Raw genomic sequence first — 20,340 nt, 5'->3', positions numbered from 1 at the left:
AAAAGATATATCTTCTTCTTCTTCTTCTTTATAGGCACTACAGCCGGTTATTGGCCAAGGCCATCCCGATCAGTTTACCGCTTCTAGATCTTATAGAGGCTATATTTCTCCATCTATTGACTTCCAAGTCATTTAACCACTTCTCAACTCAATCTCTCACTCCCTCTCTCCCTCTCATCTCTTTTCGTTTTTCCTCTGTTATTTGAAAGGTTATTTTTAACATGATTTTTATCACTATATCGAAATACATGTCCTAGCCACCTTATTTGAGAAACCTTAATCATTTGTACTATGTTAGGTTCTTTGTATTTTGATTGTAATTCATGGTTGTAACGAATTCACCAGGTTCCGTTTTCTCTTACTGCAAAAACAATTTCTTAATTTTTTTCTCTCGAAAGTCATCAGTTTTTCCTCGTCTGCTTTGTTAATTTCGCAGCAATTGCTGCCCTATAAGATTATGGTTTCACTAGTGTCTTGTACAACTGTATTTTCGTATCACAACTTATGTTTGATATGTATATCACTCTACAAAATTATTATTCATAAAATGAAAAAAAAACGTCAAATGTGTTACAGTTGTATTTAATTCCTATTTCTTCCATTGGAAGTTGTGTAGAGGCAGTGTTGGCATGTCTATACTACCCCCAACACCATGCGTCTAACTATCTCCAACACCATGCATCTACACTAGTCCCATGACGATATGTGTTTGTTTCTGCCTAATCAAGATTTATTGACACTATATGGAGTGAATTTTAATATCAAATAGGTGAAACAATGACCATTTTTTTTCTTCAAAATTTTGAAAATAAAATGTCCTAATAAAGGAGAAAAGAAAAATGGGTACTTTAAAAGTCTTCTTTTACAAATTTCTATAAAAGTATTCACAGTGTGAATACAACATCTGCACATGGAAGGGTACACCAGTGATACCAACTTACCATATCTCTCTAGATAAGATTTGAATGATAAATAAAAATTTACTTAAAATGTCCACTATAGCCCGATGTCGACACTTGCCCCATTCTCCACTATCAATATGTATTACCAGAAATAATGGGAGATAAATTTTTCTGCTCTAAATGAAAATTTAAAATAAATTATTTATCTATCATTATTCGTAAAATAATGTAATGCAGCAAATAAAGAAATATACAGTATTTTAAAAAAAACGTGGTATAAACTGTTAGAGGATAAAAACGAAAATTATACGGTTTTTTTTTCTTCTTCAAAAAAGGACATATTTAATGAAAACTTGTTCCAGTAAAAAAATGTCGATGCTCCTATTCATAACGTGCTAAACTGTTCCCTTCATATATTTCTTACCTTTTTTTATTATTCTTATTAGTTTTGCTTCACTAATAAAAATGCCTTTATTTAGGCTGCCGAAGTATTGATTGTCAAGGAATTGCTGGTTTGTTTTTATTGAGTTTGTTTATTGTTCCTAAGGTTTATTTATTTATTTTTACGGTATGGTAATTATGATGTTTTACTTTATAACACAGCGTTCACAATTTTTTCTTTCCCAATTTTTAAGCAAATAATTAAATGTGGTATAATTATTATTTTTTCTTTGTTCTACTATAACCAAATACCATGTTTTGTTTACAATTATGCATTTAGTCATTTTGCTGTTTTTCATTATGTTACTGTTTATTACTTATACTATGATTATAAATATGCATACAAAATACCGAGTTAAGGAAAAAAAGAGACACACCCATTTGCATTGGCCCACAAATTGTCTTGTAGCTATTTGATAAACATTATTTCTGGACGATTAAGTAAAAATCAAATATAAGAAGCTAGCTATTACCCTAGATTTCTCATGTATGAAAACAGAAAAAATTCATAAAATGTTTAGATTTGTGATTTTTTTTAAGTTTGTTCTATAGTTCTAGCAAATAAAATTTATATACAACTATATAATCATTATTATAAACTATTTATTTGATTGTAAATAGCTAATCAAAAAAATTGGTGGAATAATAATCATTGCATAGCTTAGTTCCATGCTTGATTTGATACGAAAGTAATTTTGTATTTTTTATGAGCACAACTAATTTGTATATTTTCTATCTATTAGCTGAATAAAGTAGTATATTTTGGAACTAATTGCAAAATTGTATTTGGTATGCATTATTATTACTTCAGTTAAAAAAATCTAGCTGTTATTTTAAATCTTTTTCGATACATACAAAATGATGAAGCTTTAAAACGAAATAGTTCTTGCGAAAAAGAAATTTTAATGGAAATGATTATCCAAAATACTCCTTTTTCTTTTGTGTGTATTTGAATTTCATAAAAATCAATGTTGTATGTTTTTTTAAAAAGAAATCAGACGAATTAGTTAAAACTTTAGAATCCAGGCTGACTAAAAACCTATACATATTTTTTGCAATCTCTATTCATAATTTTCTTTCATAAATTCCACTTTTTTTTTCAAACTAGCAATTTTACATTTCGCTTTTATGCAAAATGTTTTATCGATATTTTCTATTTGACTTACTTTTTAAAACCAACATCGGCATACGTTTTTATTCACGCAAGCTTCTCCAAACGCTACTACACGCTATTAGTGTTTGGTTTTACTTGGCAATCAAATGCTACTTGGAAATCCATAGAACTATTTTTAGATAAGGGTTGTTATTTACTAATATTTTATTCAAATCATTACGATGCATCTTGCTGTTTTTTCAAGTTATTTTACAAACAACATTCACAAAAAAACCACGAAAATTGCTGACAATTTAGGCTATGTAATTACCACAACGATGTGATATTTACTATTAGTTGAAATTCAGATGTTATTGACTTAATGTAAATAAGTATTAACATTTTTAAAATAAGTGTTGCAAAAAGTTTTTGTTTTTTGAACTAAGAATGCACGCTATATTTTTGAAACTTAAAAAAAAAGTGTGTTGTCCTAAATATTTTGCTTTTTTGTAATTTTCAAAATTATACTTAGTAAAAATGTTATGTTTAAATTTTAATTTTTTGGATCAGGGTATTTGTGCTTAAATTTGTTTGCTGTTATTATTTGAAAAAGAATTGAAATTTATAAAATCAAAATTGAAATTGCTTATTTTTATTTTTAGTATTTTTTTAAAGAAATATTTTTACATTTCACTCTGGCAATAATTATGAAAAATTTAAAATCATAAATTTCATGGTTGTTTTCTTAGTAGATTTTGTGTTATATACTTTTGAAGTTGAAAACAGTTATAAAAACTGATAATGCCTTTAAGTTTTAAGTATCACTTAAACTTCACTGTAAGAAATGAACATTCAAATTTCACGAAACTTTTTTTTTCGTTTTTGACAAAATCGTTTCCTGGCATATGTCCAAGCAAATATTTCGTCAAAGTTATGAAAGAACTATCGTCATTTCTTCGAAATAATTAATTTCGTCAAAAGTAATGTTTCGTCATTCTACTTTCTCCAAAAGAAAAAAAAACGTGTGACACTCATAGTGCCTCATGCTATCTAACCGGTGGTATAGTTTATCAATTTTCCGAGTCCACCGTAGAGGTGGATCAAAATCGCCCCAACAACACAAGGACAGATAGAATGGAGAGGAACATTACGTCCATGCCCGAAGCTGGATTTCAACCTGGAATCTTCCTGCTATGACCACCATACAACCAGGTAGTCTTACTTCGTCATTCTAGTTTCGATCGTCTCGTCATCGGTCTAGTTAATATTCTCCAACAATGCACTGCGATGAGGTCACGGTTAAGAAAACATTATCGTCTTAAATTTGTGAATTCGCGTATCGTCACAAATCAGGTGATTTTGTGACGAAATGATTCTCAAAATTAATTTTAGATATAGCTTTTAATTAAGCTAGAGCTTTATTTCTGAGAGTGTTTACAAAGAAAGATTAATCCAAGTCTTGTATTTACTTTAATTAAAATAAAACCACAATTTTTTCAGCACTCTCTACCCCCTTTAAATAAGGAGTTTCGATTTGAAACCTACCAGATATACTTCTTTATCAAACTAAAAAAGAGTAATTTTGTATCAGAATCTGAATTGGTTACAGCATTTCAAAAGCAAAAAGGATATTCTACAAAATATCAATAGAAAAATGTCAATAGAAAAATATCAGTACAAACATTTAATTCAGAAGAGAGCTATAGAAACACTAAAAATAAAACAATCATTTTATATGTATTTATGGCTTATTAGTTGTAAAATATATTAAAGTATTATATACTAATTTAGGTATTCAGACGTTCCATAATATTTTTGTTCTAGTTTTGTAAAAGACTTTATAAATGATTAAAAATATGAATTCGCTTTCTAAATGATTAACAATATGAGTTGTTGAGAATGAGTATTTGAGTATTTTAAAATAAATTAGTGGTACAAATATTCAGTAACTTATGAGAATTATTGTTACAGCACACTAATTACTTTTTTTTATCACAATAAATAAAATCTGAATTAAAGTGAAAATATCTGAATTAAATCGTATGAGTAAAAACAAAATGATTAAATATCTGAATATGAATCAGTAAAAAAGATGAATTAAAGTGAATAAACAAAATTTTAATTAATTGCTATCCATTTTCAATACTTCAAGTGCCAAATAATTAGCGTTTTAATTAAACAAAAACTGTATTTTTTGTCGATCCAATTTATTCTAAAGAAGAATTGATTTCAATGAAAGTGAACTTCAAAGGAAAAAAAAGTAAAATTTTAGGATTTATATTTTTTATGACGACCGTGACTTCTTAATCTCCCAATATTTGGATTACATTTAAGATTTATTACGCCGTTAGCATTTAATGATACTTTATAAGACAAATTGTATTTATTTTGACGTTTTCTGCGTTTATACATTTACCATTCCTGCAAAAGGTGCTCTCTAAATGATTTAGATGAAAAATGTTGCTTGAAATAAAATTTTGAAGTTAGATTAATGAATATGTTTTGAATTGTAAAAAGTAAAAAAAAAAATATTATAAATAATATATTTGATTTCAAAAATAAATCATGGAAACCTTCTCAAATACATACTGAGAAAGGTACACGATTACAGTATTAGAATCTTCGTTCTGAAATTAAGGTTAAATAATCGGCAGCAGTCTGTTCATCAAATTAACCGTAAAGTTTACGGTGAGGAACTTTTTCACATTTATTACAGTTTTGAAACTGTTTACAACTAATATGGTTAAGAAACCATAAATACAAAAAAAAAAGTTTTTTAACCATTTACAACTATCATGGTCTCAAAACCGTAATAAAGAAAGTTCACTGGACATTAGAAATTGATTGGTGTGTCTTATCAAAGGAATCAAAGAATGTGGTTTAAAGGGTTTGTTTTTATTTATTACAGGCATATTTAGTTAATTTCTACGCTCCCTCTTATAAACCTAAGAATTAAATTCTAGTTTTAACAAAAATTTCTTGTAGCTACGAATATAACCACCATTTCTTGATTTAAGTAAAGTACATTTTAGAATATAAAGACAATATCGGAATTGATATCCGCACATGAATTAGTGTATATAACTTTCTCGCACCTGTTCATACCAATCTTGGAATATTTTTCTTACATAAAATATTTTAGAATAAGTTATATTTTCTTGGTTGCAAAAGGTATTTAAAAATGAAAGATGGACTTTCCATGAAGTTTATGAACCAGCATGAATAAAAAGTACTCACAATCGATGCAAGGTACATTTTCGTGATCTTTTACATTATATGAATGGCCTCCTTATTCAATATCAATAGATTTTTTTCGTTTTATATATTTCGTAGACAAGAGTTTCTGCTAAACCAGCGGTTCCCAAATGGTGTTCCACGGAGCCCCAGGGTTATACGAAAGGGTGAAAGAGGTTCCGAGAGCAAGAACTTTTACCTTACAGTAATGGTTTTTGAAGTCTGCATTTATAACCTTTATTTATTTATCATTTCAGTTCTCTTTATAAAATTAAAATAAAATACCAATGAGAAAAAAATGAAAAGAAAATTACAATTATTTCTTTTCGATAAATTATAAAAATCTTGAATAAATTTATGATAAACTGAACTAGTGTTTTTTACTAGTGTTAATTACTTTTATATACTTTGTTTTAGATAGTTTTTATATAGTACCGGGAAGAAAGTTTGATAATTTTGGATTCTAAAGCTGAAAACATTTGCATTCCCTAAATTTTATCCTTGCTCAAGAAATGGGGAAAATATTAGCAGGAAAGTTGAGACACGTAATAAAAACTATTGGCATATTTATAACTTTGGATTAAAACCGGAGAGGGTAACTTTGAAAAATTTATAAATATATTGCAAGCTTGAAACTTCGGTTGTGGTTATTCTTAAATCATTGATTATGCGTTTACTACTTATCAACCTTTATACAATGAAATTGTTTCGATATATTTTTAAAATGTTCTAAAGGTATAGCCTAAATATTTAATATGAAAAATCCATGGTGTTTTTGTTTAGATTAAAGGGGCATTACGACACTGGAACATGGAAGTGATTATTCTTTTTCTTATTCTGCGTGATTTCTCTATTTTTTGTGCCAGGAATTGTTTATAAACAACTGTACTTTGTTAACTGAGTTTTTAATAAACCTCATAACGTTTTATTTCTTGCTGTTTCTCAACTTCAAGCATGACTATCATAATTTAGATTCGTCCCGCAGTGGACTGATCGTTAAGACACGGTTCCCAGCAGATCACCGATGTCAAGCATCACTGGCTGCGGTCAGTGTGCGGGTGGGTGACCACTTGGATCAGCTTGCGTAGGGACCGAGGGTGTGCGGTATTGGTCCTCGTTAAACTGTTCTACCGTAAAGTGCTCGACTTCGCGTGCAGGTCGTCGGGCTACCGAAGCGGGGGTGCCATCCCCTCCGCAGAGGATCAAAATTGTGATGGCGTGTCTTCGGATCATCCTCAGGGATGTTTCCCAGACCGTCGCCAATAGCCCATTGTGCAGCTCTAGTGCGACGTAAATGAACAACAACAACAACAACATAATGTAGATTCAATAACACTTATAACATATGGCGGATTATTAAACATTTAAATAAAATCTCAGATTCGGCAATAATACTTACCTTAAAAGCATAGAAACAAAGGAATTTATTGCTTTGGGATTAGACTTTTACTGTCGAGCGTAAAACTAATGTCAGTTTTTGTGCATTCCACTGCGGTTGATAGATAAAAATAATAATTCAGAAGATTTCTCCTCACTTAATTTTACATTTTATCCGAAAAATTTGTTTGATTCTAATTTAATGGCCCCATAAACCACGTATGAAATAATTACTTATAAGAAGAACTTGCAAGGTAATCAAATTAATTTTTGCAACTGTTGGAAGGCGACATGATTCAGCTTATTTATTACAGCAGTAATATATAATTGCTGTCTCAAAGTATTTTTAAATTACAAGTTAAATGGGTTTTTAAAAGCTCCAAGATAAAAAGAAAAAGTTTCTGTTAATGAAAATAAAATTGAACTTGGTTTATCATGATTCTTTTACATCACATTTTAAACAATGACTTATTAGAAGAATTTGCATGACACACTTGTTTACCTTACCAGAAAAATAAGTTTGTCGTTGAATCATAATGTGGAGCTAATATACAGCAACACTTATAAGGTATTCTATCAAACCATATTTCTACACTCTCAGAAATAAAACTCTCACTTTTGATGATTCATTAATTCTTGAGCTGCATTTAGCTATATTTTGAGAATCATTTCGTTATAAACCACGTAATTTTGAAATTTGATCGCGAACTCTCAAATATAAGACGAAAATGTTTCTTCAACTTGAAACTCTATCGTAGGGAATTGTAGGAGATTGTTAACAAGAATGAAGAAATAAGACTAAACGATCGGAAATAAAGGGACGAATCAAGCCGTCCGGGCGGTGGTGGTCAAGGAGTTGGACTCGTACCAGGAGGATCCCGCGTATGACGGAAATGGGTGTAATTTATCTCTGCTCTTCTTGGGTTGTTTGAGTGGCATTAATACATCTATATGGTGCAACCGATAGAGTCATTATTAGAAAAGTTAATACATTAGGCAGAAAAAGTATTTTTTTTTTGAAAAAAATAGAATGACGAAAAATTTTTAATAATTTTGACAAAATTCTCTTACTTGAAGAAGTAACTAGTTATTTAGTCATTTTGTCGAAATTTATGGTCGGAGAATATACCAGGAAACATAGAGTAAAGAGTATAGGTAGAGTTGACATGAGAAAGTAACAGTGAAGCCATCACTGTAACCGGTCGGCCATATTGGTTTATGCAAAACATTTGAATGCTGCTATCTTCTACACGTTGAACTTGCTGATCAATGTTATTTTTATCGTTTTTTTTTATTTCTCTTTAACGATTTTCTTTATTTTACCTTTTAAACATTGAATTTAATTATATTTTGCTTGTAAAAATGACGAACTGCGTTGCATATGGCTGTACGAATGGATGGACAAAGAAAATGCCTGGAATTTCATTTCATAGGTAAGTGTAAATTCAATTCTCTTCATCATTTTCTAATTTAGTATTTTTAAATTCTGTTCTTACAGAATGTCAGAAGACTAAAGATTTTTTTTCTTCTCCTTAACTATTAGCTATTCATTTCAAACCTAACCTTGATTCTTATCAATTTTTATTGAAATGAATCAAAATAGAATTTCTAAGTGGCTTATAGAATATCAAAACTATAAAACTAATTGTAAATAAGATAATGTAATTTTGTTTACTTTTATACTGCTTAATTGACAATTATTATGGCATAATTATAGTATCATGTGTTATTCGAATTAGTGGGAATGGTTAAAAGTATTTATTTTATTTGCTACAATATTTTTTGCTTTTATGAAATTTAATCTATCATGAAGAGTTTCTCAAATAATTTTGTGTGTTTTTCTGTTATTTACTGTTATTGATCATTATTCCGTAATCTAAACATTAAAAATCAGCACTGTTGCTTTTTCAATTGTAATTCCAAACTGTTGCACTGCTATTAAGTGGAATTTAAAAATATGATCGTAATGTCTAGTTTGTCAACAATTTGATTTTTATTCAACCGCTATTTTATTTATGATCACTCTTGCACTGATGAATGACATGAAATTTTTTGAGAGCTTTTAACACACAAACATAATTTAAAAAATCCACCCAAATTGTTACTTTTTTTCACTTTTATAACCTTGGTGGATACCTTTCCATAAATTTTATAATAGAAAATCCAGTGAACTATAGAAACTGGCAAAAATCTGCCATATTCTCATTTTGCAAACTACTTCAGTTCGTGCATTTTATTAATAATCGATATGCATTTAGGTTAATGAAATAAATTAAAAGTTTCAGTTGTGGGTAATCTGTATTGTAGTCGTGGGTTTTAGTTGAGTATAATAGACTGAAAACAGATTATTTGTGCTACTGCATTTATTTTTTTGAAATTATCGACTGGATTAACTGTAATTATCAAAATTTTAATAAAGTTGTTTCTAATTGCTAATTATAAATCTTTTGAGTCGGTTCTTTAAAAAACTTATATAATTAACGAGTTTTTATGTTCATGCTTTTAAGTTGGAATTTTATTTGCAGTTTTCCTAAAGATGAAAAACGTAAACAGTTATGGATCAAAGCTGTGAGACGAGTTAATTGGAAACCTTCTTTGTGTAGTAAATTGTGTAATGAGCATTTCTCAGAAGATATGATTGATAGAACAATAAATCTGCTTGATGGTCTTACAGATTCATTGATTAAAAAAAATTTAGTGAACAGAAACTCTTATTGTTAACTAATTTAAATATTAATTTACTCTAATAATTATTAAACTATTTATCATTTTCAATATTATTGCAAAAACCATTTACAAGATAGTGACAAATTAAAGTATTAATTCAAATTTTTTAACAAATGTATGAAACGTTTTTTACAACTCTTATTAAACAACTATAATTTATGAAGGGAAAGTTTTTCTTCTAAAATTAATAAATGAATGAAAAAATAGTTAACAATAAAGTTACGTTCTTCTAAATTTTTGTTTTTTGTGTACTTTAAAATGTGTGTATAAATAAGTGTATATTTTTAAATTCTTATCACTTGTAATACATTTAATGCAATATTTTACTGTTGAATAACCAACATATATTATTCATATTTGTGAGTGAAGAATTATTAATCTTGACTAATAAACTCTGATAGTATTTACTTAAAAAAAACTATGGAAATTGATTGTATATAATGTAAAAATAGATAAAATGATTTCTTTTTCTTTTATGTCTGTGTATTTTTTAAGAATAAAATAAGAAATTCATTTTCATGAACTGAGAAAAAAGAATTTAAAAGTCAGTGTTATTCTACTAAATGAAAGAAATATATAAGATAAACATAATAATACATAAAGTTTTTAATTCAAATTTTTTAATAAATATTAATTTATTTTTTTTACAACTTTTATTAAAGTATTAAAATTTAATTATTTTCTATGATGATTCAATCAACAAAAAATGACTGCTTCAATTGAGGGATATAATTTATGAAAGGGAAAGTTTGTCTTCTAAAATTAATAAATGCATGAAAAAATAACTAACAAAAACTTAAGTTTTTTTTTTAATTTTAAATTTTTCTTTTTTAAGCATTGAATAAAAAAATAATAGTTTAAAATAAAAAGCGTTTTAATTTAAACTATTTTTTTTTCATTTATGTGTCAAAAAATAAATCTACATACATGAAATTTAAGATTATTTGGCCTAAAAATGATTAAATTTAATCTTTAGTTATGTTATTTTTATAAATATTAAATTGTAATAAATGAGGCGCTTTTTTTTCGTGTAACTAAAAGCAATAAAAAAATTAAGTTTTGTTTGACACTTAAAAACTTCCATTTACTAGCCATGCAACCATAGGTTACAATGAATGCTTTGCATAATCCAAGATGGCGGACAGTTACTTCAGTTTCTACTCATAGGAGGGTGGGAAATGCCATCTCTACTTATACTCTTAACTCTATGCCAGGAAATGGTTTCGTCAAAAACGAAGGAGGTTATGCAATATTCGAGTATTCATTTTTTCAGAGCGCGCAAGTTGAACCATGGTATTCTGTAATCAAGTTTACGAAGTACTATTTTATAAACTAAAAGCTTTAGATTTTGAATATATGTGTTATTTTGCTGAAAGGAAGTGCACGAACTTTAAATAGATTAAATGATCTAATAGAATAAATAAAAAATTGCTATTATAGTCAAACAGAAACTTCCAAAGTAAATTACGTCAAAAGCCACAATTTAAACATCTAGAACTCAAAGCAAAGCGTCTGTTTTAGAAAATGTATTTTATTTTGCTGAAAGAATTTTTCGGTTTTTTTAAAAAAAAATTTAATTGTTCAAAAGATATATATGTATATATATATATTTTTTTGAGAAATCACAATTGTAGTCAAAGTTTTTCCGGCAAATAAAATTATAAAAATGTCACCATTTGAATGACTAACCTTTATAGCAAAGCTTCATATTGAAGACATATATTTTATTTCGTTGAAAGGAATTTTCCGAACTTTAGTAGGAATAATTGGCTGAATATTTAAAAAAAAATTTCTTTCGAAAAATTGCTATTATAATCAAAAACATTTTAGCCATAGAAACCTGCCAAAAAATATCCCATTTCAGATGCGTATAAATTCGAATGTGTAGTTTAATGCAAAACCAAAGGGAATGTTTTATTTTGCTGGAAAGAATTTAAAAAGAATCTCAGGAAATTTTTAAAAATTTCTACCTTTTGCAATAAAAAAAAAAAAAATTAATGATCAATTAAAGCTTATTTTTACCAAACTTGGTGCAAGTTTTCATCTTAAAAACATTTTTAAATAAATGGATCACGATCATGTTTAATTTTTACAAAACTGTGTCGATTCTTTATATTCCAAATTGGTGTCACTTCCATTATCATAATTAGCTCCAGACAAATGTGAACAAAATTTCTCAACTTCTGATACAAACTGACAGCAAATATAAGACTTAAATATTCTTCACTTAAAAAACGTTATTACGTATGAAACCCGAGCTGTAGAGAAACAGTCTTATCACGGAAAAAAAACTTATTTTATTTGACCATACTCCGTGCCTGTATATTTAACACAATATAGTAATGTTAACACAGGTATATCTAATAAAATGCATTAATTAAACTTATTCGATAACTTAAAAGAATTCCCTGAAAATGTATAACTACATTATTGAAAACTTTTCCTTTGCAATTCATCTTCTTTTATCAATATTGTATGAGTTTGATAGGAAAGAATTCATATTCTGAATAATTTCTCGATGTCGTGACAGTTATGATATGCATTTTTTTTAATCTTGAATAAAAAAGATATGGAAAAAAACGGGGGGAAAATTACATAAAAAATTAACTGTTATGGGCAAAGAAAAAAATTCTTATTCGGTTGAATATCTTGTCAGTTTCAAGACAAAAAGTACCATTCGGCTACAGTGACGCGAAAAGTAATGAGAAAAAATATTTCTTTGAAGACGATTAACTTTTCATATACGGCATTAATATTGATTTCTTTATTCGGTCAATTTATTCTGTCATAACATAAGCCTTGAAGATTATTCTCTGATTATTCTTTCACTTACTTCATATATATATATATATATATATATATATATATATATATATATATATATATATATATATAAGTTCAAAATGAAGAATAAAACAAAGAAAAATTATGGACATATGGAAAAAAGGGGGGTGGGAAATAATAAGTAAAAAAAAAAAAACAAACAACAGTTTCTTAAAATAAAAAAAATTAAATGTTAATTAAAAAACCGGAAATATATATATATATATATATATATATATATATATATATATATATATATATATATATATATATATATATATATATATATATATATATATATATATATATATATATATATATATATATATATATATATATATATATATATATATATGTATATATATATATATATATATATATATATATATATATATATATATATATATATATATATATATATATATATATGTCGGCCTTGGCCCTCTTAATGGGCTGTCGCGCCACTGAGTTAGTTTAGTTTAGTTTATATATATATATATATATATATATATATATATATATATATATATATATATATATATGCAGGAATTGTGCTAAGGATTTAAAATTAGCAAAAATTTTAAAATCTTAGCCAAAGGCATATCTTCAATGGCAAGTCAATTTTTTATTATTGCTTTTTTCAGTAGAAAACTTCAAATTACTTAGGCACTTTTACTTTGATTTTTGGGCTCATAGTGTAATCTGACTTTCTCCTGGTTTCTTGCTTATCACTCTCTCTTGGGGCAGATGAGAGTATTATTGCTTATAATATTTAAACACGGACCGCAGAAACTGCTACCACACTGACTGCATGTTAATGTCCCCCTGATCACGCTGCCATGTTTTTCAGTGCTTTCCTTTTCCAATTTTTTTCTTTATTTTGTGTATATTTTCCTTTTGTTTAGATGCTATTTGGATCATTCTTGCTTTCATGATTTGATCGGATTTATGTCAGGTAACCTATTTTGAAATCTTGAAGAAAATCATGAATTGACCTACTCAAATAAGTAAAAAGGTTTTTATGCTACAGAATAATTACAAGACCAGTGAAACTCGTAAGGTATTAAGATTTTTGTCAGCAATATAGGTTTAGTTTTAGCGATATAAAAATTATAAGTGAACGAAAGCATGAGGAAGGAATTTGATACAACCGAAGAATAAAAACGATAACAGACAAAAAGCGCAAGCATAAACACAATAATGTAAAAAAAATAATATTGAGAGGGGTTATATAGGTTATTTTAGATTAGATTTACAAAATCAGGCCCTGCTAAATTTTGTTCCTTTATAATATGTCTCTTTAATATATTATATTACAATATTATCTGTGTCCGCCATACTTTGCCATAATATATATTGTACTTTTTGATTGAGTTTCCTTGGTGTTTCATACCCATAAAATTTTGCCTGCCTTGAATTTTCTCTTAAATTTTATTTTTTAACGTTTTCAAAACTTTTTTTGAAATGTATGATATAATATTAAATTAGTCTTTAACTATTTTACTTACTTCTTTTATTATAGTTATATCACCGTTAATTTTGATAAGCATGAAACACGGTATTCGTGTTTTGCTCTTCATAAATCATTAGTAACCAAACAATGATAAAAATAACTATCTCTAGACAAATACTTTTTTTTAAGTTTGAAGTTTCCTATTATCAGTTAAGCACCTGACAGTAATTTTATACCACCTAAAATCTCATTTTACTTTCATCAAGCATAAATGGGTCACACATATAAACTAAACCGCCATACCATCCATTGTTACAGAAGCAATTACAAAAGAGGTACATCTGATGTTCGAAAATTTCGTCATTGATCTATAGCCTAAAATGACAGCTGCAGTCGCAGTTAAACTCTCACAAGCGTGTAGAAAAAAGATATTTCTAATGACGGGTCTATTTTTGAAATTCTTTCATCAAGATCTGATCTATTATTTACGCTGTGAACATATTTTTTTCCATTCTTCTGCTCTGTTGCTTTGTTATGTAAGCTGGAAATGTGTTATACTTTTATTATGAACGCTGTGACCGGAATTTTCTGAGTTCTGTTTTTATTTGAACTGTAAAATAAATATAATAGAGCTCAGTAGCATTGCAGTGAAAAACAATTAAAATACATTTTAAAATTTAGTGCAATACTTCAATAGTGGAAATATTATATTAAAAAATGCTTTTAACATGTAATCCGTATCTCTTATTTTTAAATTGCCTAATTTGCTTATTTATTACGGAGCATCCCCGAGAGTGATTTATTACAGGATCTCCGAAGAGAGCAATAAATAAAGGAAAAGTAATTTTATAAATTGAACAAATGAAGGAAATACAGAAAAAAAAACTTACCGATTAGTTTTGGTCACTGTACTAAGATTTTTTTTAAATACGTCAACGTGAATATCCTTATCGAGAATTTTCACTTAAGTAAATTATACGGCTTATTAAAAAATAATTAATAAGTTAGCAAAGTTTTCTTCGCCAAGGGTGGAATTGAATTGCAGTCCACCATTGCCTCCTAGAAAAGAGAAGGCCTCTGCACGGGTTACCATAAATGAGAAATCCCGTCCTTTAGCTGTCCAAACGTAGTAACATCTTTCGTATTTTTTCTTCACTGCACAGTTTAGTAACCCGAACGTAGTAACATATTTAGCTTAAATTCCCACTGCACTGTTTATGTCCAATACGTTGGACAACTAAATTGATCCGAGCAGAGGCCTTCCATCTTCTAGGAGGTGTTGATTCCATTTCGTTAACCAAACATATCACTGAATTCAAGTTACAGTTTTTATAAAAATGAAGCATAACATATTTCTATCAGTGATACATTGAAAAACAAATACAATGCATTGTTAATGCTATACAATTTCAATATATCACGCAGCTCCAAAAACGTTTAATATTGAAATATTTTATAATCTAATAAAAGCATAATTAATACTTAACCTAAAGTTTGAATTAAGAGAAATAATTTTTTAATTTTCAAAAAAAAAAAAAAAATTTCTGATCAAATTTCGGTAAAAATTACCGGAAATCAATTTTTACCGGAATTTGTTACAGAACAAAATGTCTGATATGCCGTATATTTTTTTCAGTAATAGTGTAAAACCACTGAATCACTCTAATTACATAAATATTATTGTAAAAATTATGTAAAAGATATAATATTTTATGGAGAAAATGAATTTTCCGGATGATGCACTAAAGTGCTGGTACTTTATACCTTTATACCGTAAATTGATTTAGAATTTTTTACAGTGTGACTTAAGTTGATTTACTTGAAGTTATGTAAAAACTGAAAGAAAGGACATTTTAAATTTTGGGCATGACAGTCGTGAATTATTTTAAACAAGCGAAATGATAAACATTAACGATATTTTAGATGAACTCTTCTTGAATATCACTGAAAGAATAAATAATTTTAAAAAATTAGAAGTTTTATTAAATATTTCATATTCAGATTTCGTATCCAACATAGTTTCATAGCCAGATTTAGTTGCCTGATTGAAAGTGCAGCTGATTACCCTTTAGCGCATCTGAACATGTTTGTTGCATGAACATGCCAACCTTTTGAATGATATTCAAAAGGTTTCGCACAGTTTTCTCATGTAAAAGACTATGAATCTGATCTGTTTGAACTTCTTCCTATCATCCTTTTGTGGTCCAAAATCCATTCTAATGCAATACCCATATCATTTTCATTTATGGGAAAGTGAAGCATTATACAGTTGGGAGGCTGGTTGATTGCTACAACAATCTGCTCTCTGATCAAAATTGCAAAGGTGTATTGTATGGACTCGCCTGTATTGCTTTCGGATGACCAATAAGGATGAATACCAGAGCCTGAATCAATTGAATTTTAGTCTAGCTCTGGTTCGACATAAACAACTGAACAAAACTAACATTTTCCATTTTTAGAACATTCTACTGATTTTTTTCTTTACTTCCTTAAATGACATTAATATTTATAAATCAAGATAATTATGGTAAATGTATTTAACTAGACGTTTGAAATCTTAAATTGAAGTTTCAAAATGACCCTCTTATCAGGCCAATTATAAAAAGGAACAGTCCAGGTGACAGAATTCATTTTTCAGAAAGCTAGAAAAATGACTAATTTTTCCCGAATACCATTATGGCTTGTCGCAGAAAAGTAAATTACTCTCTTTGCTAAAGAAAAAAAGAAGTGTAATTCTAGAGCAGGAACTCTTTGCTTGATTAAGGTGTAACAATTTTATCGATTGTAATTCATCTTATGATTCTTTTTCGTAATAACTCGTTGCTCTCTGGTGTAGAATTTTCGTTTCAACATGTTCTCGGAATTTCTATCGAGAAATTATTTATCAGATTCTGTTCTGATTGAAGGTGGGGTGCCTGACATAATGGAATAACTTCAAGCTTATAATTTAACCTTAGATGAACCTAAGGCTTATGGTTATTATGAAAACCCATTTTTAATTAAATTCTGGAATTAAGTTTAAATTGTCAAATTAAATTTATTTGAAAATCCATTTTTAATTAAATTTAAATAAATTGAATTTTAGGAATTGGAAGAAAAAAAAACTCTATTTTTATTTACATTGTTAAAATTTTCATTATAAAATTACGGTAAAATGTCTGGCAGTAGACTGTCCATCTGATTAACCATAAAGTTTAAGGTTATGGACATTTATTTTTACCTTTACGGTTTTGAAACTTTTTAAAATTGGTACAATAAGAAAAAAAAGTGAATGCAAAACTAAATGGTTTCGTAACAATTTACAACTACTATAGTTTCCATACCGTAAAAATGAAATTTAAACGAACATTGGAGCTCTGTGAGTTTTGCGCCATTTATGCGTGAATAATAGTTTTGTGTTCCAACTGTCCAGAGTCATTGATTGAAGAACGCAGAACACTAGAAATTCTTCATGTATTAAAGAAATGAAAGAAATATTGTGGTATCAAAGCTGGGATTCGAACCACTGTTCTGTCCTGTTATGTATTGAGAGATACAGTATACTCTCAGCTACAGTCTGTTAGCTTTCTCATCTACAGAACCGTAGGTAAACCATGTTAAACCGTAGGTAAAAACTGCAACAATCGCTTTGTTTCACATTTAACAGCTTGAATATCCTATTTTTAATGGTTATTTGACTGTTTTGTTTGAAATAAGTAAATAACATCTAGATAAATTACTATTAAACCATTTTTACTGAGAAATTTTCAACAGTGTACAATAAAAGAATTGTTTTAATATAATTCTAAAAATATAGAAGAGGATAACCTATGCAAACGGGTCCTCGTTGAATTTATATGTGAATGCATTGTTGGCCATTTTACATTTTTGTAATAATATTACCTCAATATAAATCTGTAAAATGTTTAAATCGATTATAACCATGATTTGTATGTATAAAACACAGGTTTGAAACCAATACAGACACATAAAATACAAATGTATTATCATGTGCAGTATCCAATTAGATGAAATAAATTAGATAATTATTTTATAACCTATCATGCATTATTATATCATAATCGATTTAATTATCCCTGACATGTTTTCAATAAATCAGATACAACGGTATTGCATTGTACAATTCGAAAAAAATTGCAAAATATCAATATTATTTTTATGAACATAAATCCTAAAAATCATATTTATATGACTTTTTTGGTTCTATGATTATGGTTTTATTAAACTTTATATGATTTTTATTTTTTGGCTAATAGCCTAGTCATGGCAACTCAGATAGGCTCACTGAAAGCTAGTAGCTGTTGGTTTTTAAATATGATCGTAAGTCTGGTTATAAAAAATACATAATATATAATTTTCAATTAACCAGATACAATGGCATTTCTTTGCCCAACTCGAAAAAACTGCAAAATATAAATATGAGTTTTATGACTCAAATGATTTTTCATATAATTCATGAAAATCATATTTATATGATTTTATAAGATTTTTATGTTATGGCTAATAGTATAGTCATAACTACTCAGACTGGCTTATTGAATGCAACTAGCAGCCGGTTTTTAAGTGGGATAACGAGTTTAGTTATAAAAAATACATAACAATTGTTAAATTAGTTAATAAACAATAGTTTAAGAAAGTTTAAAATATTCTCAACTAAAATACTGTTAAATTTCGTTTGATAGTCAGAATTTGTTTATATTGAAAGATTAAAAGAAAAGTAAACAAAGTAGTACCTTCGTGTAAAGTTAATTTCTTTTTACGCGAATTTACTCATGATCATGATGGCGACAAATTTCTTAAAGTATACTATGCAGTCAATAGGTAGCTCCTTCTGTAAATAATTTCAAAATAATGGATGTGGTTCGATAAGAAGTTGACCCAATAATAGTTAATCTTTTCCTTCATACTGAAACCGAAAAGCACTGTAAAATTGAGTTAAAACTTTCTGAATTCCTTAAAGATAAAAAAAATCCTTTGACATTTTTCTTGATGCTTAAATATTTAGAAAGTTAATTAATGACTGACACAGTTGATTTTAAAAGTTCACTGGCCATAGAAATTACCCGTACTCTAAATACCAACAACTTTCATGCATGGTAGTCTCCAGTCTATTAATTATTTCCCAAAAAGTAGTAGTTGGCAGCTCTGTAATTAAAGTTCAATCATACATCCGTGGAGACAAACATTCTTTCACTCCATTTGTATAAAGAAAGAAAAGCGTTTGAATTTTTTAAAAAAAATCTTTGAAATTCTATGATAATTCTCCCTAAGCGATTTAAAAAGATATCTTGCAACGCAAAATCCAAATGACATTCTTTTGCAAAAATATTGAAACAAGACATAGGCACACGTTTTAACTAAAACTTTACGTAACATATTCAGTCCAAATAAAATTATCAACGGGAAATTTTAAAGTTCAAACTCAAACTTTCATCATCATATTACCTTAAATGACGCGGTTACTTTTCATAAAATCGGGAAGTTCGAAAATTGTAGAGCCACTTAACCTCATCTTTTGTGTTAGGGAAAAATTTTAGTATCTACTAGAAACCATCTGAATGCTCATCAATAGAAAGGTAATTATTCATTAAATTTCTCCGCTTTATAATTAAGGATGAGTTCGTTTTAATGGCGCCTTTTCAAGTTGGAGTTGAGCGGAATTGACGCTGTCATAAATTATCGTCTGTTAGAAGAGAGATGTGCTTTCAACCTTTCAAGCAAGACATGTATTATGCATAGTAATTTCTCATATTTCTGAGTTGGTATTGTTCCAATAATTTAGAAGATGATAAATTCATACCAAAAACTTAATTCTACTTATAATTTAATTAGTCACTTTTATTCAGATTTCGAAAGTGTAATTAATTTAATTATACAAATTTGAAATGGATACTAATTTCAGCGAAATGTTTTGATGCATAATATAATCTGACATCAAAATATACAGAAGTTTGGTTTCTTTTATTTAGATAAAATAAAATTTTATTTGTAGGGTAAGCTTTATTACCTCTGGACATTAAAAATAGAATTATGGTTTTCTTTTTTTGAAATATTTCTTGAAAAATTTTTTTTTTTGATTATTTGTGGAAGAATTCGGTTGCAGTGTTTTGCTTTTGCGTTTAATATTAATTTTACAATTAACTTGAATTTCATAATATAAAATATATATGTATTCAAGTGAATCAATTACTAATTACTAATTACTAATAATCAGTTACAATTACTAATCTATACAGGTGAATATTTATGCAAAATCTGCAAAAAAAATGTTGCCTTAAATATTTTTTTCA

General features: G+C 27.8%; 2 protein-coding genes across 12 annotated transcripts in view; both read left to right on the top strand.

Moving 5' to 3' along the window:
* Window positions 1-20,340, top strand: part of LOC107453525 (potassium voltage-gated channel subfamily KQT member 1) — a 443,886-nt gene that overhangs the window by 231,267 nt on the left and 192,279 nt on the right. The window lies entirely within an intron of this gene.
* Window positions 8,186-9,798, top strand: LOC147806179 (THAP domain-containing protein 2-like). The gene is made up of 2 exons (XM_087168955.1): window positions 8,186-8,480; window positions 9,573-9,798. Exons 1-2 carry the CDS (start codon window positions 8,410-8,412, stop codon window positions 9,766-9,768), a joined length of 267 nt encoding a protein of 88 aa, XP_087025081.1. The 5' UTR covers window positions 8,186-8,409; the 3' UTR covers window positions 9,769-9,798.

This window comes from Parasteatoda tepidariorum, chromosome 8 (assembly GCF_982258835.1).
Source record: "Parasteatoda tepidariorum strain Cologne lab strain chromosome 8, Ptep-v5.0, whole genome shotgun sequence".
NCBI lineage: Eukaryota > Metazoa > Arthropoda > Arachnida > Araneae > Theridiidae > Parasteatoda > Parasteatoda tepidariorum.
The sequence above is the reverse complement of the archived record's forward strand: the minus strand, read 5'-3'. Positions and strand labels throughout refer to the sequence as shown.

What these genes read in the sequence shown, in the direction of transcription:
- LOC147806179 (XM_087168955.1), top strand. Translation starts at nt 8,410, where the DNA reads ATGACGAACTGCGTTGCATATGGCTGTACGAATGGATGGACAAAGAAA. An exon ending in CCTGGAATTTCATTTCATAG is followed by an intron (nt 8,481 to 9,572) that starts GTAAGTGTAAAT and finishes TTTTATTTGCAG; the next exon opens with TTTTCCTAAAGATGAAAAAC.